The sequence below is a fragment of the Rhinatrema bivittatum genome, chromosome 2 (assembly GCF_901001135.1).
Source record: "Rhinatrema bivittatum chromosome 2, aRhiBiv1.1, whole genome shotgun sequence".
Taxonomy (NCBI): domain Eukaryota; kingdom Metazoa; phylum Chordata; class Amphibia; order Gymnophiona; family Rhinatrematidae; genus Rhinatrema; species Rhinatrema bivittatum.
In genome coordinates, this window is record NC_042616.1 from 510983633 (window position 1) to 510999960 (window position 16328).

The 16328-nt window shown below is 40.4% G+C and overlaps 1 protein-coding gene across 1 annotated transcript in view; it reads left to right on the plus strand.

Moving 5' to 3' along the window:
* The window catches only part of CAP2 (cyclase associated actin cytoskeleton regulatory protein 2), a 317746-nt gene that overhangs the window by 122315 nt on the left and 179103 nt on the right, over positions 1-16328 (plus strand). Inside the window, exon 4 of the mRNA XM_029590710.1 lies at positions 10464-10541. Within this exon, the coding sequence (XP_029446570.1) occupies positions 10464-10541 (78 nt within the window). The remainder of the gene's footprint in view (positions 1-10463; positions 10542-16328) is intronic.

The following is a 16328-nucleotide window of genomic DNA, read 5'->3' on the forward strand; positions in this document are numbered from 1 at the left end:
TATGCCCCAATGAGTGTGCATGAGATAGATTTGCATAGAGTGGAGGCAGTGCATGTAAATCTCTCATTCATACTCATTGCGGATATCCTGAAACCTGTTTGTGGCTTTTGAAGACGGAGTTGGCCACCCCTGCACTAAAGGCATGGAGCTTCTCAATAAACTCAAGGTTGCAGGTGGCACAGGGGAGACAAACTGGCTCGCTCAGAGTCAGGCAAACAATTGAAGAGAGAGCAACAACTGAACTTGAAACTCTTGGGCCTTGTCCTTCCTTATCACTGTTACAATCGCTAGACTGTACAGCTTGCTGCTGCCGGTAGAAAAAAGCATTCCTGTCTCATTCGGTTTTTTCTGGTTTGTCACTTGACTTGTGATATAGGTGGCATACACTGCAGTTCCTAGTGTGGGTGTCTTTTTGAAAACATTTCTGTTGTGCTGTGCCCGCTGGGAATGTATGAAAGAGAGCAAGCTGTGAGGTGTTTTTATCAGGGCTTTCAAGCGTTCCAGATGCAGTGTGTTATACAGAAAACTATGTGCAGTTTATTCCAGTGAATCTGTTTCATAAAGGTGCATTGCATATACACTAGGTTTAACAATGACTATTTCTGTGACCCTGTTCAGTGCAAACTATTGACAAGTGAAGGTAAACCTGTACTTCTTAAAATCAAATACACCACATGTTATATTGATTGCAACACATGGAGACCAATGCTTTCTAGGAATTTATAGTAGCCAGGGTTGGAGCCTTAATGTGTTAATTCGACCGTTTTTTGTGTCTGTTACCATGTGTCCAATATAGGCGCACGTATTTTTCTAGGAATTTATAGTTATTATTTACTTTGGAGAAGACATAATTGCCTGGGGTGATTCGTCATGCACAGGAGGGGACACTGCAAGTGGAATCCAATTTTATCAAGATATGAGCTGTGTACGTATATGCTACAAGATAATCCTTAATAGAAAAATTGGCAAATACACCATAAATATTCCTGTAGATCACATTGCAAAATCAAGGCAATGCTTACTTTTAATGGTGGCGACTTCTGCTGGCTTTGTATTGGTTGCAATCCAGAGCCAGGCATCTTTCCTTCCACTGGCACCTGATAATGTCAGCAGAGGGGAAGACGATTAGTAATTTTTGAGTCACTGCAAAACCCAGCAAGCTCTGCCAGCTTGTTGCTTAGCATTTGGGTCCATTTCTTTCAATTGTAATAGCTGCCATTTCAGCCTGATGGGCATCTAGGGGACAATTCATAAGACACTGGGAAACTGGGGCACTGCTTTTCTGACACAACAGAGGACAGGGATGTTTTGTCCTGGGCCCTGCTCATTGTTACCCTGCTCATGCCCAACTAGTAACTGGAGGTTGTGCGTCTTGTTTCTGCCATATTGTTCCCAGAAATAGCTGATAAATACAACCAATGCAGTGGGGGGAACCCTAACCACACAATCAGTAGACAGTGTGGTTAATCATATATTGGTATAAATATAAGCTCCTTACACCAGCTGATTTTGTTTTGTGAGGTGCTTTGACTGCTATCTGCACTCTTTCTATTTCTGGCCCTACTTACCTGGCTTAGAAGCCATGAACTGCAAAAATTGGCACCTGTCTTTCTTCAAGGATTGCTGTTCATCTACTGAGATGCGTGGGCCAGCTTTGTAGCTGTCGTAAAACTTCACTGTCTAGGAATTCAAACTAGAGAGTAAACTCCGAGGGCAAGACACATGTTTTGTTGATGAAACAAATAAAAGGGAATAATAACAATAAGCTTGGCAAACTATGAAATGATGGAGATGATGCAACCTGGCAGCAGGTGAGGGTTGGACATGGAGAAGTGGGGGTGGAGGGAGTTCTGCTGATTTGGGGATTCACCAATGCACCTGTCAGAGTGCAGATAGAAGTCGAAGCAGCTCACAAGACAAATCAAGATGGAATGGAAAGCAAGAAACATTCACTAGCATGAAAGCTTGCCAGCGGTTGTTCTAGGATATGACATTTTGAGCAAAAAATTGAAGGGGGGATGGAATTTTCTCTAATCAAAGATCATTATAAATGATGAGAAGTCACAGAATTGCAATCCGCTGTAATCATGTACATTAATTGTGCAAGCCTTTAAAATTTATACCTTAAACCGATGGCTACTTTTGGGGAAAAAAAAAGGCAAGAATTTATGGCTGAAAATTGGTTTAAACTGAAAACAAAAGACCCTATCTATCTACTATGATGTCCTTAGCTCTGGCCACCGTGGCAGGAACATTTCCTGCTCAGCTTTTCCTGTGCTAGGAGGAGTGGGGAGACTGACGAATAGGATGCTCAGATGCCCTGATAAGGCCATCTCCTCGGATCTTTTACTTATTTTAATAATATTAAATACACATGAAAAATCCGATCCAAAGTCATTTTCAAAAATTGCACAGGGCATATTTCTTCATTAAGTAATGTTTTTCTAAAGAAGAATATTAAATTTAACAAAATCTCTCTTCATATCTTAATCCATATCCCCCTCTCCCAAGCAAGAGAATCTGTGATGGCAAAAAGCCATCTCTCTCAGCGGCTAAATGTATTTTTTTGACAGAGAGAAATGAGCCAAGAAGACGAGAGAGCAGATGAAGAAAAGTGGAAAACAGATCAAACAGAAGAGATGAGAAAAGAGGGAGAGGAAAATTTAAAGGTGTAATCTGAGTCAAGAAGGGAAGGGGCTGAGGAAGATGGGAAAAGAAAAGCACAAGGTGATAGGCACTGCAGTAATAAATGATTATTGTATTTATTTATAACCTTATCTTAATTATCCACCTATCCTCTTGAAGTGGGTTACAAAAACAATAACATAGAAATATAGTAGAAATAAAGAAAGAATTATGAAAAAAGAAAGAATGAATGTAAAGATGAAATACTAGGAGGTTATACAAGAAAAAAGAGGAGACAGAATGAAGATTAAGAAACAGGTACCAGCCTATTTGCTCAGAGGCAAGTGCTATGCATTGTCATGCAGAGGACATGAATTTGATTCCTGGGCCGGGATTCTGTTCCCCAGGCCAGCTGGGGCTAGGGATTCTGCAGAGGCAGCACTCAATCCCTAGGGGGGATGGGAGGGAGCCTCAGCCATTGCTTAATGGTGAGACTTTGGTTGTCAGGCTTGGGGTCCATTTTAGCTTGGGGTCATTTTAGCTCGGTTTCAGAGTGAGCTGCTGCATCCAAACATTGGATGAGAATATTTTTATTTGCCTAATGAGGCGAGTATCTTCTTGACAGAAATTCATCTAAATTGCAGGGGTTGGGGGATAAATCAAGCACCTTGATATTATTGAATTATTTGGGGTTAAAGGGGTTAAGGACATTCAGTCCCAGTTTTCTGGTACCCATGATGGTTCCCTGGAAGAAGGGATTTGCCCTTTGTGCAGGAATGTGCCACACAAAAAATTTTACAAAATTTGTGCACCCCCAGGCTGATGTCCCAGTACAGGATGCCAAGAGTCACCTTGAAATTTAAGGGCTTCTGACACTTGAACTTTCTATACAGGCAAGAAATCCCGATATAATTTGCATTATACTGGCTTGCAATGCATAAATTTGAACTTGGCTTATAAAAAGTTGCACAAAAACAGTTTTGCGCAGGCAGTCTTTTAAACATTTGCGGGAACATTGCAAATGACAAGAGATTGGGTAAAAGACATGGGGGTGAGGGAAAGCTGGCTCTGGTCTAAGTATGGAAATGTATGCCTCTTGGAGTGGAAGAGAATCAGGATAACAACCAGGCAAACTGGGTGGGCTAATTAATCCTGATCTGCTGTCATCTGCTATCACAAACAGATTGTAAGTACACGTCACAGGAATTTCCAGCAGTGGCGGACTTATGGCCAAACTGAAAAGTCATAGTTTGCATTATATCATCTCTCTTTATATGTTGAAACATTTCAAAAGTAGACTAGGATTTATTAAACCAATATTACCTTTTATATTCGATTGTTTGTTTTTTGTTTTTTTTTTTTCTAGTCCATGTATTTTTTTAAGGTTTTAAACAATACTAAGCTGGAAGAACAAATTAGAAGAGTAAATGTCCATGGGAAGTGAAAACTGAAAGATGCCATACACAATTAAATTTTAAACTTACTTGTCAGCAAGGTGTAATCACATTTAAAGATATTGCTTGACTGGTCTCCACATTTTCATGAAAGGATGTGTCCTATTATGCTTTTCAGCTGCCACACATTCATAGAAACATAGAAATGACGGCAGAAGAAGACCAAATGGCCCATCCAGTCTGCCCAGCAAGCTTCGCACTTTTTTATTTTTTTTTCATACTTATCTGTTTCTCTTGGCTCTTAGTAACCTTTTGGTTCTATTTCACCTTCCACCCACACCATTAATATAGAGAGCAGGGTTGGAACTGTATCTAAGTGAAATATCTAGCTTAATTATTTAGGGGTAGTAACCGCCGCAATAAGCAAGCTACACCCATGCTTATTTTTTTACCCAGACTATGTAATTCAGTCCTTGTTGATTGTCTGTATATAGATCCATATAGATCCTTCATTCCCCCTGCCGTTGAAGCAGAGAGCTATGCTGGATATGCGTGAAGTATCGGTCTTTCTCCCCTGCCGTTGAAGCAGAGAGCTATGCTGGATATGCGTGAAGTATCGGTCTTTCTCCCCTGCTGTTGAAGCAGAGAGCTATGCTGGATATGCGTGAAATATCGGTCTTTCTCCCTTGCCGTTGAAGCAGAGAGCTATGCTGGATATGCGTGAAGTATCTGTCTTTCTCCCCTGCCGTTGAAGCAGAGAGCTATGCTGGATATGCGTGAAGTATCTGTCTTTCTCCCCTGCCGTTGAAGCAGAGAGCTTTGCTGGATATGCGTGAAGTATCGGTCTTTCTCCCCTGCCGTTGAAGCAGAGAGCTATGCTGGATATGCATTGAAAGTGAAGTATCAGGCTTATTTGGTTTGGGGTAGTAACCGCCGTAACAAGCAAGCTACTCCCCACTTTTTTGTGAATGCAAATCCTTTTTTCCACATTTCATCTTGCCGTTAAAGCTTAGAGCAATGTTGGAGTCGCATTAACCGTGTGTATGTTTATTGAATAAGGGTATTATCTCCAGAGTAGCTGTCATTTCCGCGAGCCACCCACTCTACATTCACGTCCTCTAGACTTTATAGATCCACAGTGTTTATCCCACGCCCCTTTGAAGTCCTTCACAGTTCTGGTCTTCACTATTTCCTCCGGAAGGGCATTCCAGGCATCCACCACCCTCTCCGTGAAGAAATACTTCCTGACATTGGTTCTGAGTTGTTAAGCTCAGGCTTGTGGACCCTTGGGCCGATGAGAGGATGGAATACCTTGCGGAGGTTCCGTAGGTTATCTCGTCGGGTGGCGAGGCAGAATAGAAGAGGAGCCCAGTTGACCTTCGGCTCTGGAGGCGGAGATGACTGCAGACAGATGAAGAGACTAGAAGAGGAGCTGAATCTTCACCCTTGGGAGTCTGTGGTCCCCCCAGGAGGAGCCCATAGGGATCCAGACCGCTGGGACTTAGGTGGACCCCGAGGGATCGCGGTATCGGTGCAAGGGCTGACTGGAGCTTCACCCTGGAAGTCTGCGGTCCCCCCAGGAGGAGCCTGTAGGGACCCAGACCGCTGGGACTTAGGCAGGCCCTTGGAGACGGAGTCCAGGAGGGGTCCAAGATCAGGTGCCAGAGAGTCGTCGCTTACCAGGCCGAGGTCACACACCGAGGGATCAACGCTTGCCAGTCCAAGGTCACACCAGAGAATTACTGCTTGCCAATCCGAGTCACACACCAGAGAAGTACCGAAGCCAATCCAAAGTCAGGAACCAGGAAGACCAAGCCGAAACAGGAACAGGGATCCAAGCTCAAGAACTCACCGAGGTGGGCAGACAAGACAATGCTGGAGGACGTTGCCAAGTCAGAGAAGGAGCAGAGGAAGCTCCCTTAAATACTTCCTCTGCTCAGGCTGATCCAGGACAGGTGAGGTAGTTAAAGGGATCAGGTCCCTTTAAATTAGTGAAGGGGGCGCGGCCTCACGCCTAAAGATGGCGGCGGCCATCTTTGATTTCCTCCTTGGAGGAAACGACTGCAGAATGGCACTGGGGCAGAGCAGGGACGGCTCTCCCCCCGATGGTCAGGCCGGGGACCCGCACCGGGGCACCGAGTACCCGGTCAGGGGTTTCCCCGGAGGCTGCTGCGGCAGGGACCGCAGTCGTGGCCTGCCACGGCCGCGGGACACAACATGAGTCTTCCTCCCTGGAGCTTCAAATCGTGATCTCTGGTTCTGTTGATTTTTTTCCGACGGAAAGGTTTGTTGTTGTCTTTGGATCATTAAAACCTTTCAAGTATCTGAAAGTCTGTATCATATCACCTCTGCTTCTCCTCGGAACTACTAAGCTAAGTGCTTTGCTTGAAATGCTATGCAAAATTTGCAATGTTACTTTTCTCACAATATGCCAACGGGCTTTAATGTTCACGTATGCAGAAGAAAATTCTTGAAAAAATTCTGGACGCTTTATGACCAATGATTATACTGCGGTATACTTATGCTAATTAGCATGAAATACGTATATCTTGTATGAGGTCTGCTATATATAAGACTATATTGTGTACTTACACCATTATTGAGCTTAGAATTTGGGTCCTTGGCTGATATTAATTTCTGTATTACTGGGCAGCCATTCCCCCCTTTTAATTGGGTGCTTTAGGACTGGTGTGATCATAATTGACCATAATTATCATATCATGTGATATTTTTGAACAATTCTATTACTAAGCATTTAAAAATGCAATATCAAAAATTTAAAAGCAATCCAATGAAGCAACAGTTTTTGTATAGAATGTTCATAAAGGTAGTCCACGAAAATAAAAATGAAACAAGAATATGCAGTATAGAAGGTCTTTTGTATTTCTACTTGGTCAGGGCTTGTGAATTCATTCTGATTACAGACAAGCAGATCTAACAATTTCTGACCGCAATGTACAAAGTACCTTAACTAAAGAGGAAAGTACAGTCTATTAGTTTATTACTCTCTCTATGTAATTGGTCATATGACCCTGATCAATTATTATCTAAACCTCATCTAAACTTAAGTACACCTGGAGTTTAATTGACCCAGAAACTGACCAATTTAAAATAGCAAAGCATACCTCTAATCTGCCAGGAGTGTCCACAGTATCTTCTGCTATCCGTTGTGATCTCCATTCAGGTGGTTGTACACATAGTTAGCCTATTCTGACTTTTGGGGATCACCCGCTTGTCAGAGTACATAGGCCAGCTTTCATTGTGTGTTCAATGTCAAGCTCACTGTGCTCAGTATAGCCTGCATAACAAAAGCTCTACAGGTGCCGCAATTTGGGTGTCTCTCCACCCTGTGATGAAGTATGGTCTCCAGTCTCCCACTGGCAGTGTATATAGCTTGCTAATTATTTTTAGGTATCCAGAACATTTAAACTCAGGTGTGGCATATATTCTCCCACTCACCAGTGGTACAAGAGGTGAAAAACAAAAACAAACCCCTATTTCAAAAATCTCTCCTAATTCTTTCTTACAAAGAAAAGTACTCTCTACGGAGTACGGACAGCTAATACCAGGAACACAGAGAATAGCAATTAAGAACTAATAAAACTGCATCAATTCAGATTTTATCATGTATATGAGCAACAAAATAGTGCCATTTGCAAGTATGTATGTAACTAGGTATTAACTAAGTGTATTATGTTAGGCAGTTATTACATTTCAAATAGAGATATATTGCTTCATGAAACAAATAAAAACAAGATAACATGAGGGAAGAGCTTGTGCATAAATTCTAAGCATTTCAGTCCAAAAATGAAAGGTTGAAAGGGTCTTTTTGTTGCAAAGAATGTGATGGTTTTCTCTCCACCCGGTCCTGGTGTGTACAGTTCTCTCAAGACAGCATTCTCAAAGCTTGTCATTAAAGCAAAACATTTTCATTCCCATCATTAAGTCAGATGCATATGTAAGAATTTATACCTGATATGAAATAAAAATAAAATTAAGTAAAATAAATTATATGATAGGAGGAAATCTCTCTATATAATTTTTTAAGTAAAAAGCAATAATCTCATCTTTTATATCAGATCTCTGTATAAACAACTACAAACATCTGCTTTGTTCAAAGAGCAAGATATTCAGAAACTAACTGCATGTTTCAACTCATTCTGCCATACAGGTTTTTTTCCCTAAATAAACAGCATCTATAATATTTCATTACATATAATAGGGATAAAAAATAAAAATTTATGAACACATTTAGTCACGTGACAGATGTTCTGGTCTGTTGATTCAGGTCCAGAAGAATTTTCTTTTAATCTCATCTCCCCTTTCTTGTAGCAGGGTTTTCGCTATCAGACATATAGACTATATTGCACATCTGCCTGATGCAGAAATGAAGAAGAAAGTTGAACCATAGAGCAATGCTGATCATGTTCACACAAGTATTTACCCAGTGCTTATAGAAACCAAACCTTATTAGTTTTTGTACAAATTCAATGCTAGACATTAAGAAAGATATACATTCCATGTTCTGACAAGATAGAGATTTTACTTCACAGCAAACAAAATTAAACATTCTTGCTAAATCAAGTTCATTTTCTGCAAATATCTTTAATTCCCCATCAGTCTGTTCATAACTTTTAAACTGAAAGATCAATTAATTTAAAGGAGTTTTCTCCTCTGTTTGTATTTGCTTATGAAAAACACTTTCCTGCATCCCCCACTTACCCTCCTTTCTCTCTGCTGTTAACCCCTTAACTCCCTGTGTCTCTTCAAGTTTTAAAACTTTAACACAAGTAATTGCTGCTACAGCAACCGAATTGTCAATATCCCCAATAGAGGATCTCCCGTGTTTCCCCATGACCCAATTCTGAATCCCTACACAATTGTGCAAGTCTACTACAAATGTAAATTGAGACTGTGCTGTGATTCCTTCACCTGAAGCAGTTCCTTGCTCCAGGAATTGGGCAGACAGCAGTTCTTCACTGCAAGGGCAATCAGACAAAAGCAAACAGTTCCTGACATTTGCCAACCTTCTCTGGAAAAGACAGTTAACAATCTCTGAAATCAAACCAGAATTTTGTCCTAATGCTATAAGTTCCCTTAAATCTGCAGTGTCTATTTGGTTCAGTAATTGTGCTGGAACATTAAACTGTTTGTAACTAGTCCAGCCAGCATGCTATCAAAAGCCTGGTCACCGGGAGTAGTGCTAGACTTACACCTGATCCCAGCATTAACAGCAAAAGGACACTAATTATTTTTGTCAGTTTCTGAATATATCTACACTCTGGAAAACAATCACTAATCCCATCCCCAATATTGTGTTACTTTGATGAATATAATCCTGTTCGTGACGTCAAATATGCATGGTGGTTGTGTGGGGGTATATTTTATATTATGTCATAGAACACTCTACGCACAATCTGGTAAAGCAAAACTTAGTTTACTAAATGTTATAAATATATGGATAATAAATCAGCAAAGTAATATCAACATTGAATAAAGTATCACAGTAAGCTGTACATAAATCAATACAGGTAAATAGGAGACAGACAAAACAGATAGAACAATAATGAAAAAAAGAACAGAAGGTCTGAACACTTCCCTTTTATTCCCTCCTTTCTCTATATAAGCCAGTGTTCATAGGAAATCTAGAGAACTTGGATCCAGGGACTCTGAAAGAATGACTTGCTCTGTGTTCTTCTCAGCTCATCCAACTAAAATAAGCAAATGCTATGCTTTATATATCCCTCTCTGCAAGCTAGGTGCTTCAATTTGCACTTTTACCCAGGAAGGTATTTCAGTATCAGTCTTTTGACCTCCCATTTGGTAAAAGACATCAATTGTTTAATTTATTATCAGCTCATTGGTATGGGTACTAGTCTTTCGCATTTTGTCTTCCCAAGTAATACAAATATCAAATGTCTTAGTCTTTGATGTCCCCAGAGATATCATCTCAGCTCTTTATCAGCTCATTGTTGCCAGAATGTCTCAGGAATGTAGGGAATATATAGTGATAGTGTCAAGCCTTTGTACAATCCCTGCACTCAAACCACATGCAATATATTGATTCATACTCATCAATAATTAGAGTCTGTTCTGTTCCATAGCTGTCTCTTCACGGTACAAAGTCTTCTGGAGAACTAGCTGTCTAAAATTTTCTTTCCACACTGCTGCAGCACATACATGTTCACTGGCCATTGGAAGGCAGATAGACTGCAAATCTAGTTTTGTATATAGATATAAGACGAGCAGCAGATCCTCCTAAAATTTCTCACCTTCTCCATATGACCAGCATTGTATATTTAATTGGATGTTGTTTGATGTTTACAGTTTCTGATTGCATGTGACTGGTGCAGTAATGTTCACAACTCAGCTGATTGCTAGAATAATACCTCTTTTTTAATGTAATATTTATTTTGTGTGTGTGTGTGTGTTGTTTTTTTACAGGCAGGATTGGTACAGAGTGCTTTCCAGGCACAAAGAGCTTTTCTGGTGTTAGCTTCTCACTGCCAAGAACCTCAAGAGGTAAGATGAGCAGAGTGCTATAGAAGATAGTCTGGAACATATGTGCATGAAAAGATTTCTGAAAGCAAATTTTGTCTTGTTCAACAAAGCAGAGCTTTGTTATATATTTCGTAAATAATCTTGTATAGTACTGTGTACGCCGATGAAACTGTGCAGTTACTGAATGTTAATACTATAAATGAGGCTCTGGCATTTTGTATCATCTCCAGTCTACTTGGAGATGGGCAATTGAGCCCAGCATCCTGTCTCCATCAATGGCCAGTATGATCACGAGTATCTGGCAAATCGCAAAGAATAGATCTATTTCTTGTTGCTCACATCCAGGGTAAGCAATGACTTTCCCCAAGTCTACCTGGCTAACAGTTGTTGATAGACTTTTCTTCCAGGAATCTATACAGGTCTCTTTTAAATCCTGCTATGCTAGTTGCCTTAACCACCTCTTCTAGCAACAGATTCCACAGCTTGATTGCTGAGTGATAAAGTAGTTAGTTCGATTTGTTCTGAATCTGCTGGTTGTTAATTTCATGGAGTGTCTCCTTGTTTTAGTATTATTTGAAAGGGTAAAAAACCATTTACCCATTCCACCCTACTCATGGTTTTATAAACTTCTATCATGTTCCCTCTCAGCTGTTCTTTTTGCCAAGCTGAAGAGCCCTAACCTGCATAGCCTGTCATCATAGGAGAAATGTTCCAACCCTTTTTTCATTTTTGTTGCCCTTCTCTGTACTTTTTCTAGTTCAGGTATGGCTTTATTTTTGTAATGGGGTGACCATTGCTGCATGCAGTACTTGCTATGGATCTCTACAGAGAACTGCACCAAGGGTCAATACAGAGTCATTAAAATATTCTCTGTTTTATTCTTCATTTCTCCCCAAACAATTGCTAGCAATCTATTTGTTATTTTGAGCACTGTTGCACACTGAGCTGAGGATTTCAAAGTATTGCCCACAAGGACTCTGAGGCACTTTTCCTCGGTGGTGATTTCTAATATAGAACACAGTATCATGTACCTTTCTTTCTGATTATTTTTCCCAATGTGCATCACTTTGCACTGGCCAAACTAAATTTTATCTGCCATTTAAATACCTAGTCTTCTAGTCTTGCACCGTCCTTATACAATTCTCCATAGCCTGATGTTGTTTAAAGTCCTTTGAATATTGTGTCATCTTCGAATTTGGTCATGTTACTCATTGCTCCCTTTTCCAGATCATATATGACTATGTTAAACAGCACAGTTCCCAGTACAAATCCCTAAGACACTCCACTTTCTCCATTTGGAAAACTATTTAATTGTACTCTCTATTTCCTGTTTTTTAACTAGTTACCAATCCACAATAAGATACTGCCACCTATTCTATGATTTTTTATTTTCTTGAGGATTCTCTCCTGAGGGACTTTGTGAAATATCTTCTGAAAATACAGATACACTATATTAATTGGATTACTTTTATCCACATGTTTATTTATACTTTAAATAAATCTAATAGATGGTAAGGCAAGACTTTCCTTTGATAAAACCATGTTTTGACTCTTCCCCATTAAGCCATTTCTATCTATATGGCCTGCAGAGCCAGGATTAAAACTGGGTCACCTATAGGCGGTGTGTGGGGGGGATCCCGCTTCAAAATTTGAAGGCAAAGCAGGGGTGTCTCTCTCAAAAACGCATTGGAGGTGTGAGACGACATCCTCCCCTCTTCCAGTGTCTCATTCACCTCTGCCACTGGCCTGCAGAGGGGCCCGGCCCTGCAGAGGTTCAAATAACTTCAGTGTGGGACCTACACAAGCCTTTGTGCACTGTCAGGCCCTTTGATGCTGCAGGCCCTTGTCTGGTTTTCTAGGGTAAAAGGGAGGAAGGGAAGGGGCACAACAGTGTATGAGGGATTGCACAGGGCCCACATTGAAGTTACTTGATTGAAATTTTGCTTCTGCAGGGTTGGCACAGCTAAAAGGCCCAGATGAAAGCATGGCAGCAGTAACTGTGCTTTGGTGCCTATGAAAATTTGGTTCTGGAGGCAGTTGTCTATTACATTGTCAATGCCTAAATCTAGGCCTGATGGCTAGTTTTTAAGAACAGCTTCTACCGTTTTGCTCGGCATTGATGTGAATGCAGTGATCATGCATTCAGTCATGGAATTTACTAGTATGACTGACCACAGTAAGTAGAAATTCAGGTTCTCTTGTGCATTTTGATATTGACAGTTTCAGAACACTTTGTTTCGTGGTGTTGCAGAGAAGTTTCCCCCAATATTGATTTCAAGAGATACAAATATGGAGGCCACAAAGTGCCAGCTTGTTTGATTGGGCAGACTTTATTGCTTAACTGTTCTACAGCAAACCTTTCCTTTTCTTCTGATAGCACACTTTAACGGCTTTGGTAAAGCATGGGGCACATGTGTTTTGGTTTAAACTTTCTAAGTGAGGTCAGTTGGCTTTATACATCGATGCAAGTCATATGATCACAAAGCAGTGACAGTGCAGACATTCGATGAATTGGCTTGTTGGTTCTGAACATTGCTAGCTCAGGCCTCAATGTCATAACTTATGTATCCAGGTGAGCACGCTTTAACGCACAGTAGTGCGCACGTTAAAAATGGGCACATAAATTAGTGCTCCTCCATGAAAACTGCTTAGTGAAGCATTCATTAACTGTTAATCCCCAATGGAGAGAGGAGCATAGGGCTTAACTCCTGTTTTCTCAGTGTTGGAAATTTAACTCCTGATTGGAGGTGGAGTAAAGTTTCCGAGACTAGTGTAAGTCTATGAGGCTGAACCTGGAGTTCGAGGTGCAGGGGTCCTATACTGGAAATATATGCACTTAAAACATGAATTTCTGTGTGCAAAATATCATTTATGCTCATAAACATTTCTCAGAAGCTGAACTCTGTCAAATGCACGACTGCTCTCACCTAGGAAGTGAGTTAAAAGTCTGACTCTTCCGCCAGGCCTTTAATGCCAGACCCATGACTGCCTCCACCCTGGAAAGCAGCTGGAACCTGTTTCCCCGAAATGCATCAGATTTAACCTGACTGCTGTAAACTGACAAAAGCGAGTGCCTGAATGTGCTGCTCCAATCTAGTGCTCTGGTGAGATGTTCATTTGTTTTAAGTTTAGTCCTTACTGTCTTACCTTCTTCAAAATCAAATTGTTAAGCTGCTACACCTACTGACTGTATGCTGCCATTCTAATATGTTGTTTCCCGTCTTGGGTGTATTTCTTATTCAGGAGGCAGGTAATAAATCCAAATTTTAATAATCGTGTTTTATGCGCAGAGAACATGTTTTTTTGTACACAAATCATGTTATATGCTTTTAAATACCTATAGTACCTGAATGTAAACCGATGTGATATCTCAGATCGAATGTCAGTACATAAATAAATAAATAAATAAATAAATCGTGTTTTATGCGAACAATACGTTTGTGTGCATAACATTTTCTGTGCAAAAAAGCTAGTTAGCGCATGCTACGCATAGATGCACATTGTCAGGTTTGCTTGCTTTAACTCACAATGCACTAGCATGCCAGCATATCAGTAAAGAAAATATGCACTGAAACTTATGACATAATTTTTACTTGACTCATTGCATCAGGGCCCCTATGAAACCTAGCTTTTGAAATTAATTGCACTGGACATTTTCCACAGTGTAAACATGGTTTTCTGTCCCTGCACTGTTTACATATTACCGCAGAATTGTTTCTGTTTTCCTGAGCTTTGTCTAACACAGTCTTTTGTCCAATGAAGGCCAGTGTGTTGCTTAACAGCATACACAGAAATAAAAAAAAAATATATATGTAATCTCTGAGCTAGTGTCCGATCACAGGACCCGAAGAACCGCACCCCAATAGGGCTGAAGCTGTTACATTTCCTCTATTGATGTTAAGCCAATCTAAAAGTCTAAGATTCCCTGTCAGGAGGAGCATTATCTTCCAGGCTCTGAGCATTGTTCTAAGCATTAAAATCTCTTGTATACTGCAATAATAATCATGCTGGAAGTGGATTTGGTTTACAACTTAACTTTTACTGATGTATGATGAAAATCGATGAAATGTTCTTTTATATTTCTTATCCACACATCAGAGGAGATGCAAATGAGTAAATAGTGTCCAAGCGAAGGCAGTTTGTAAAGAAAAGGTATTTCAAATTTTTTTTTTATATTAATTTAAATCAGCAACTCCATTGCTCACCTGTCAAAACTATACAGTTCAATAGGGTCCCCTGACACGGACCCCGTGTTTCACCAGAAGGCTGTGTCGGCAGGGACAGTAATCAGTGAGTGTTTCAACAACTGAAATGTAAACATAGAAAATAAACTTCAAGATATTTTAGCAGTAGGACCAAAACAATATGTGGTACACCTTAAGATTATTTCACCGATAAACATACAGATAAACAGACCAGGTGTTCAAATGTTACCATAGGTAAAACAGAGCCACATTTGAATAGGCAAGGAGAGTGGATGTCATAGATAGACGCAAACATTTAAAGGGACTGAAGTTTTTGGCTCGAAGAAATGGGCCAATGAAAAAGCAACAACTCAAGACAGCTTCAACCAATCATACAGTAAGCAATGTAAAATGACAGATCCAAAGTAAAGAATATACAGAGCGATAGCACACACAAAAAAATGAGTGTTAAATGAAATATTGCCATTCTATTTCATTATTTAAACCCTTGGGAGCAAGGCAGTCCAATCTGTAAATCTATTTTTGCTCCCTGCGGATCAGCATTTCAGAAAAGTTGCCACCCCGAGACGGGAGAGGCAACACGTCAATAACAAAAATCTTTAGGTCCGCTTCAGAGTGTGCTGAGGTTAGCCAGTGAGATACTAAAGAAGCTGTTTCACGGCCAGTTCTAATATTCGATCGATGTTCAATGATCCGTGTGTGGACCGGACGGGTGGTTTTCCCTACGTATAGCTTGAAACATAGGCAGGTACATAGATCACTCCCTTGGATTGACATGTAGTGGAGAAATTCAACTGAAACCATGCATGAGAGACCAGGTGTTCAAATGTTACCATAGGTAAAACATGAAGACAGACCGAGCAGTGTCCGCATGGTTGGTGATCAAAAAAACTTTCTGAATCGGACAACACTGGATCACTGAGCTATGAATGAACCAAAATATCCCTGAGCTTTCTACCCCGACAGAAAGAAAATCTAAGGGGGCAGTCAAAAATCTTGTGTAGGGCTAAGACTGACCAATGTTGACTTATAATAGTGGTAATAACCCGCACATGAGTTGAAAAGGGCAAAATACAGTTTATACATCCCTCTGATGTTCTGACTTGAGGGATAAATAATAGATCATGCTTAGCGTAAAGGGCACATTTAAATGCCCTGCAAAGAACATGTTGAGGGTACCCTCTTTTCCTAAACCTAGACATCATCTGCTTAGGCTTGGTTAACAAAGTCAGCCGTTGAAAAGCAGAGCCACCAAAGTCTGAGCAATTGAGCCACTGGGATATTCATCCTTAAGGCAGAGGGGTGATGGCTAGCAAACCTTAATAGCGTGTTCTGGTCTGTCTCTTTTCGAAAAATAGATGTCACAAAAATCCCATTATCAAAAGACACCAATACATCCAAAAAAGCTATTTTAAAGGGATTAATAGAAAAATTAAACTGTAGATGTTCATTGCAACTATTAAGCCAGTCCAAAAACAGAAAAAACTGAATGTCAGTCCCTGTCCATACAAGAAGGATATCATCAGTGTACCGATGCCATGTAAAAATAAAGTTGACCATGAAGACGGATGTACAAAGTCTTCCTAAAATTTGCTAACATATA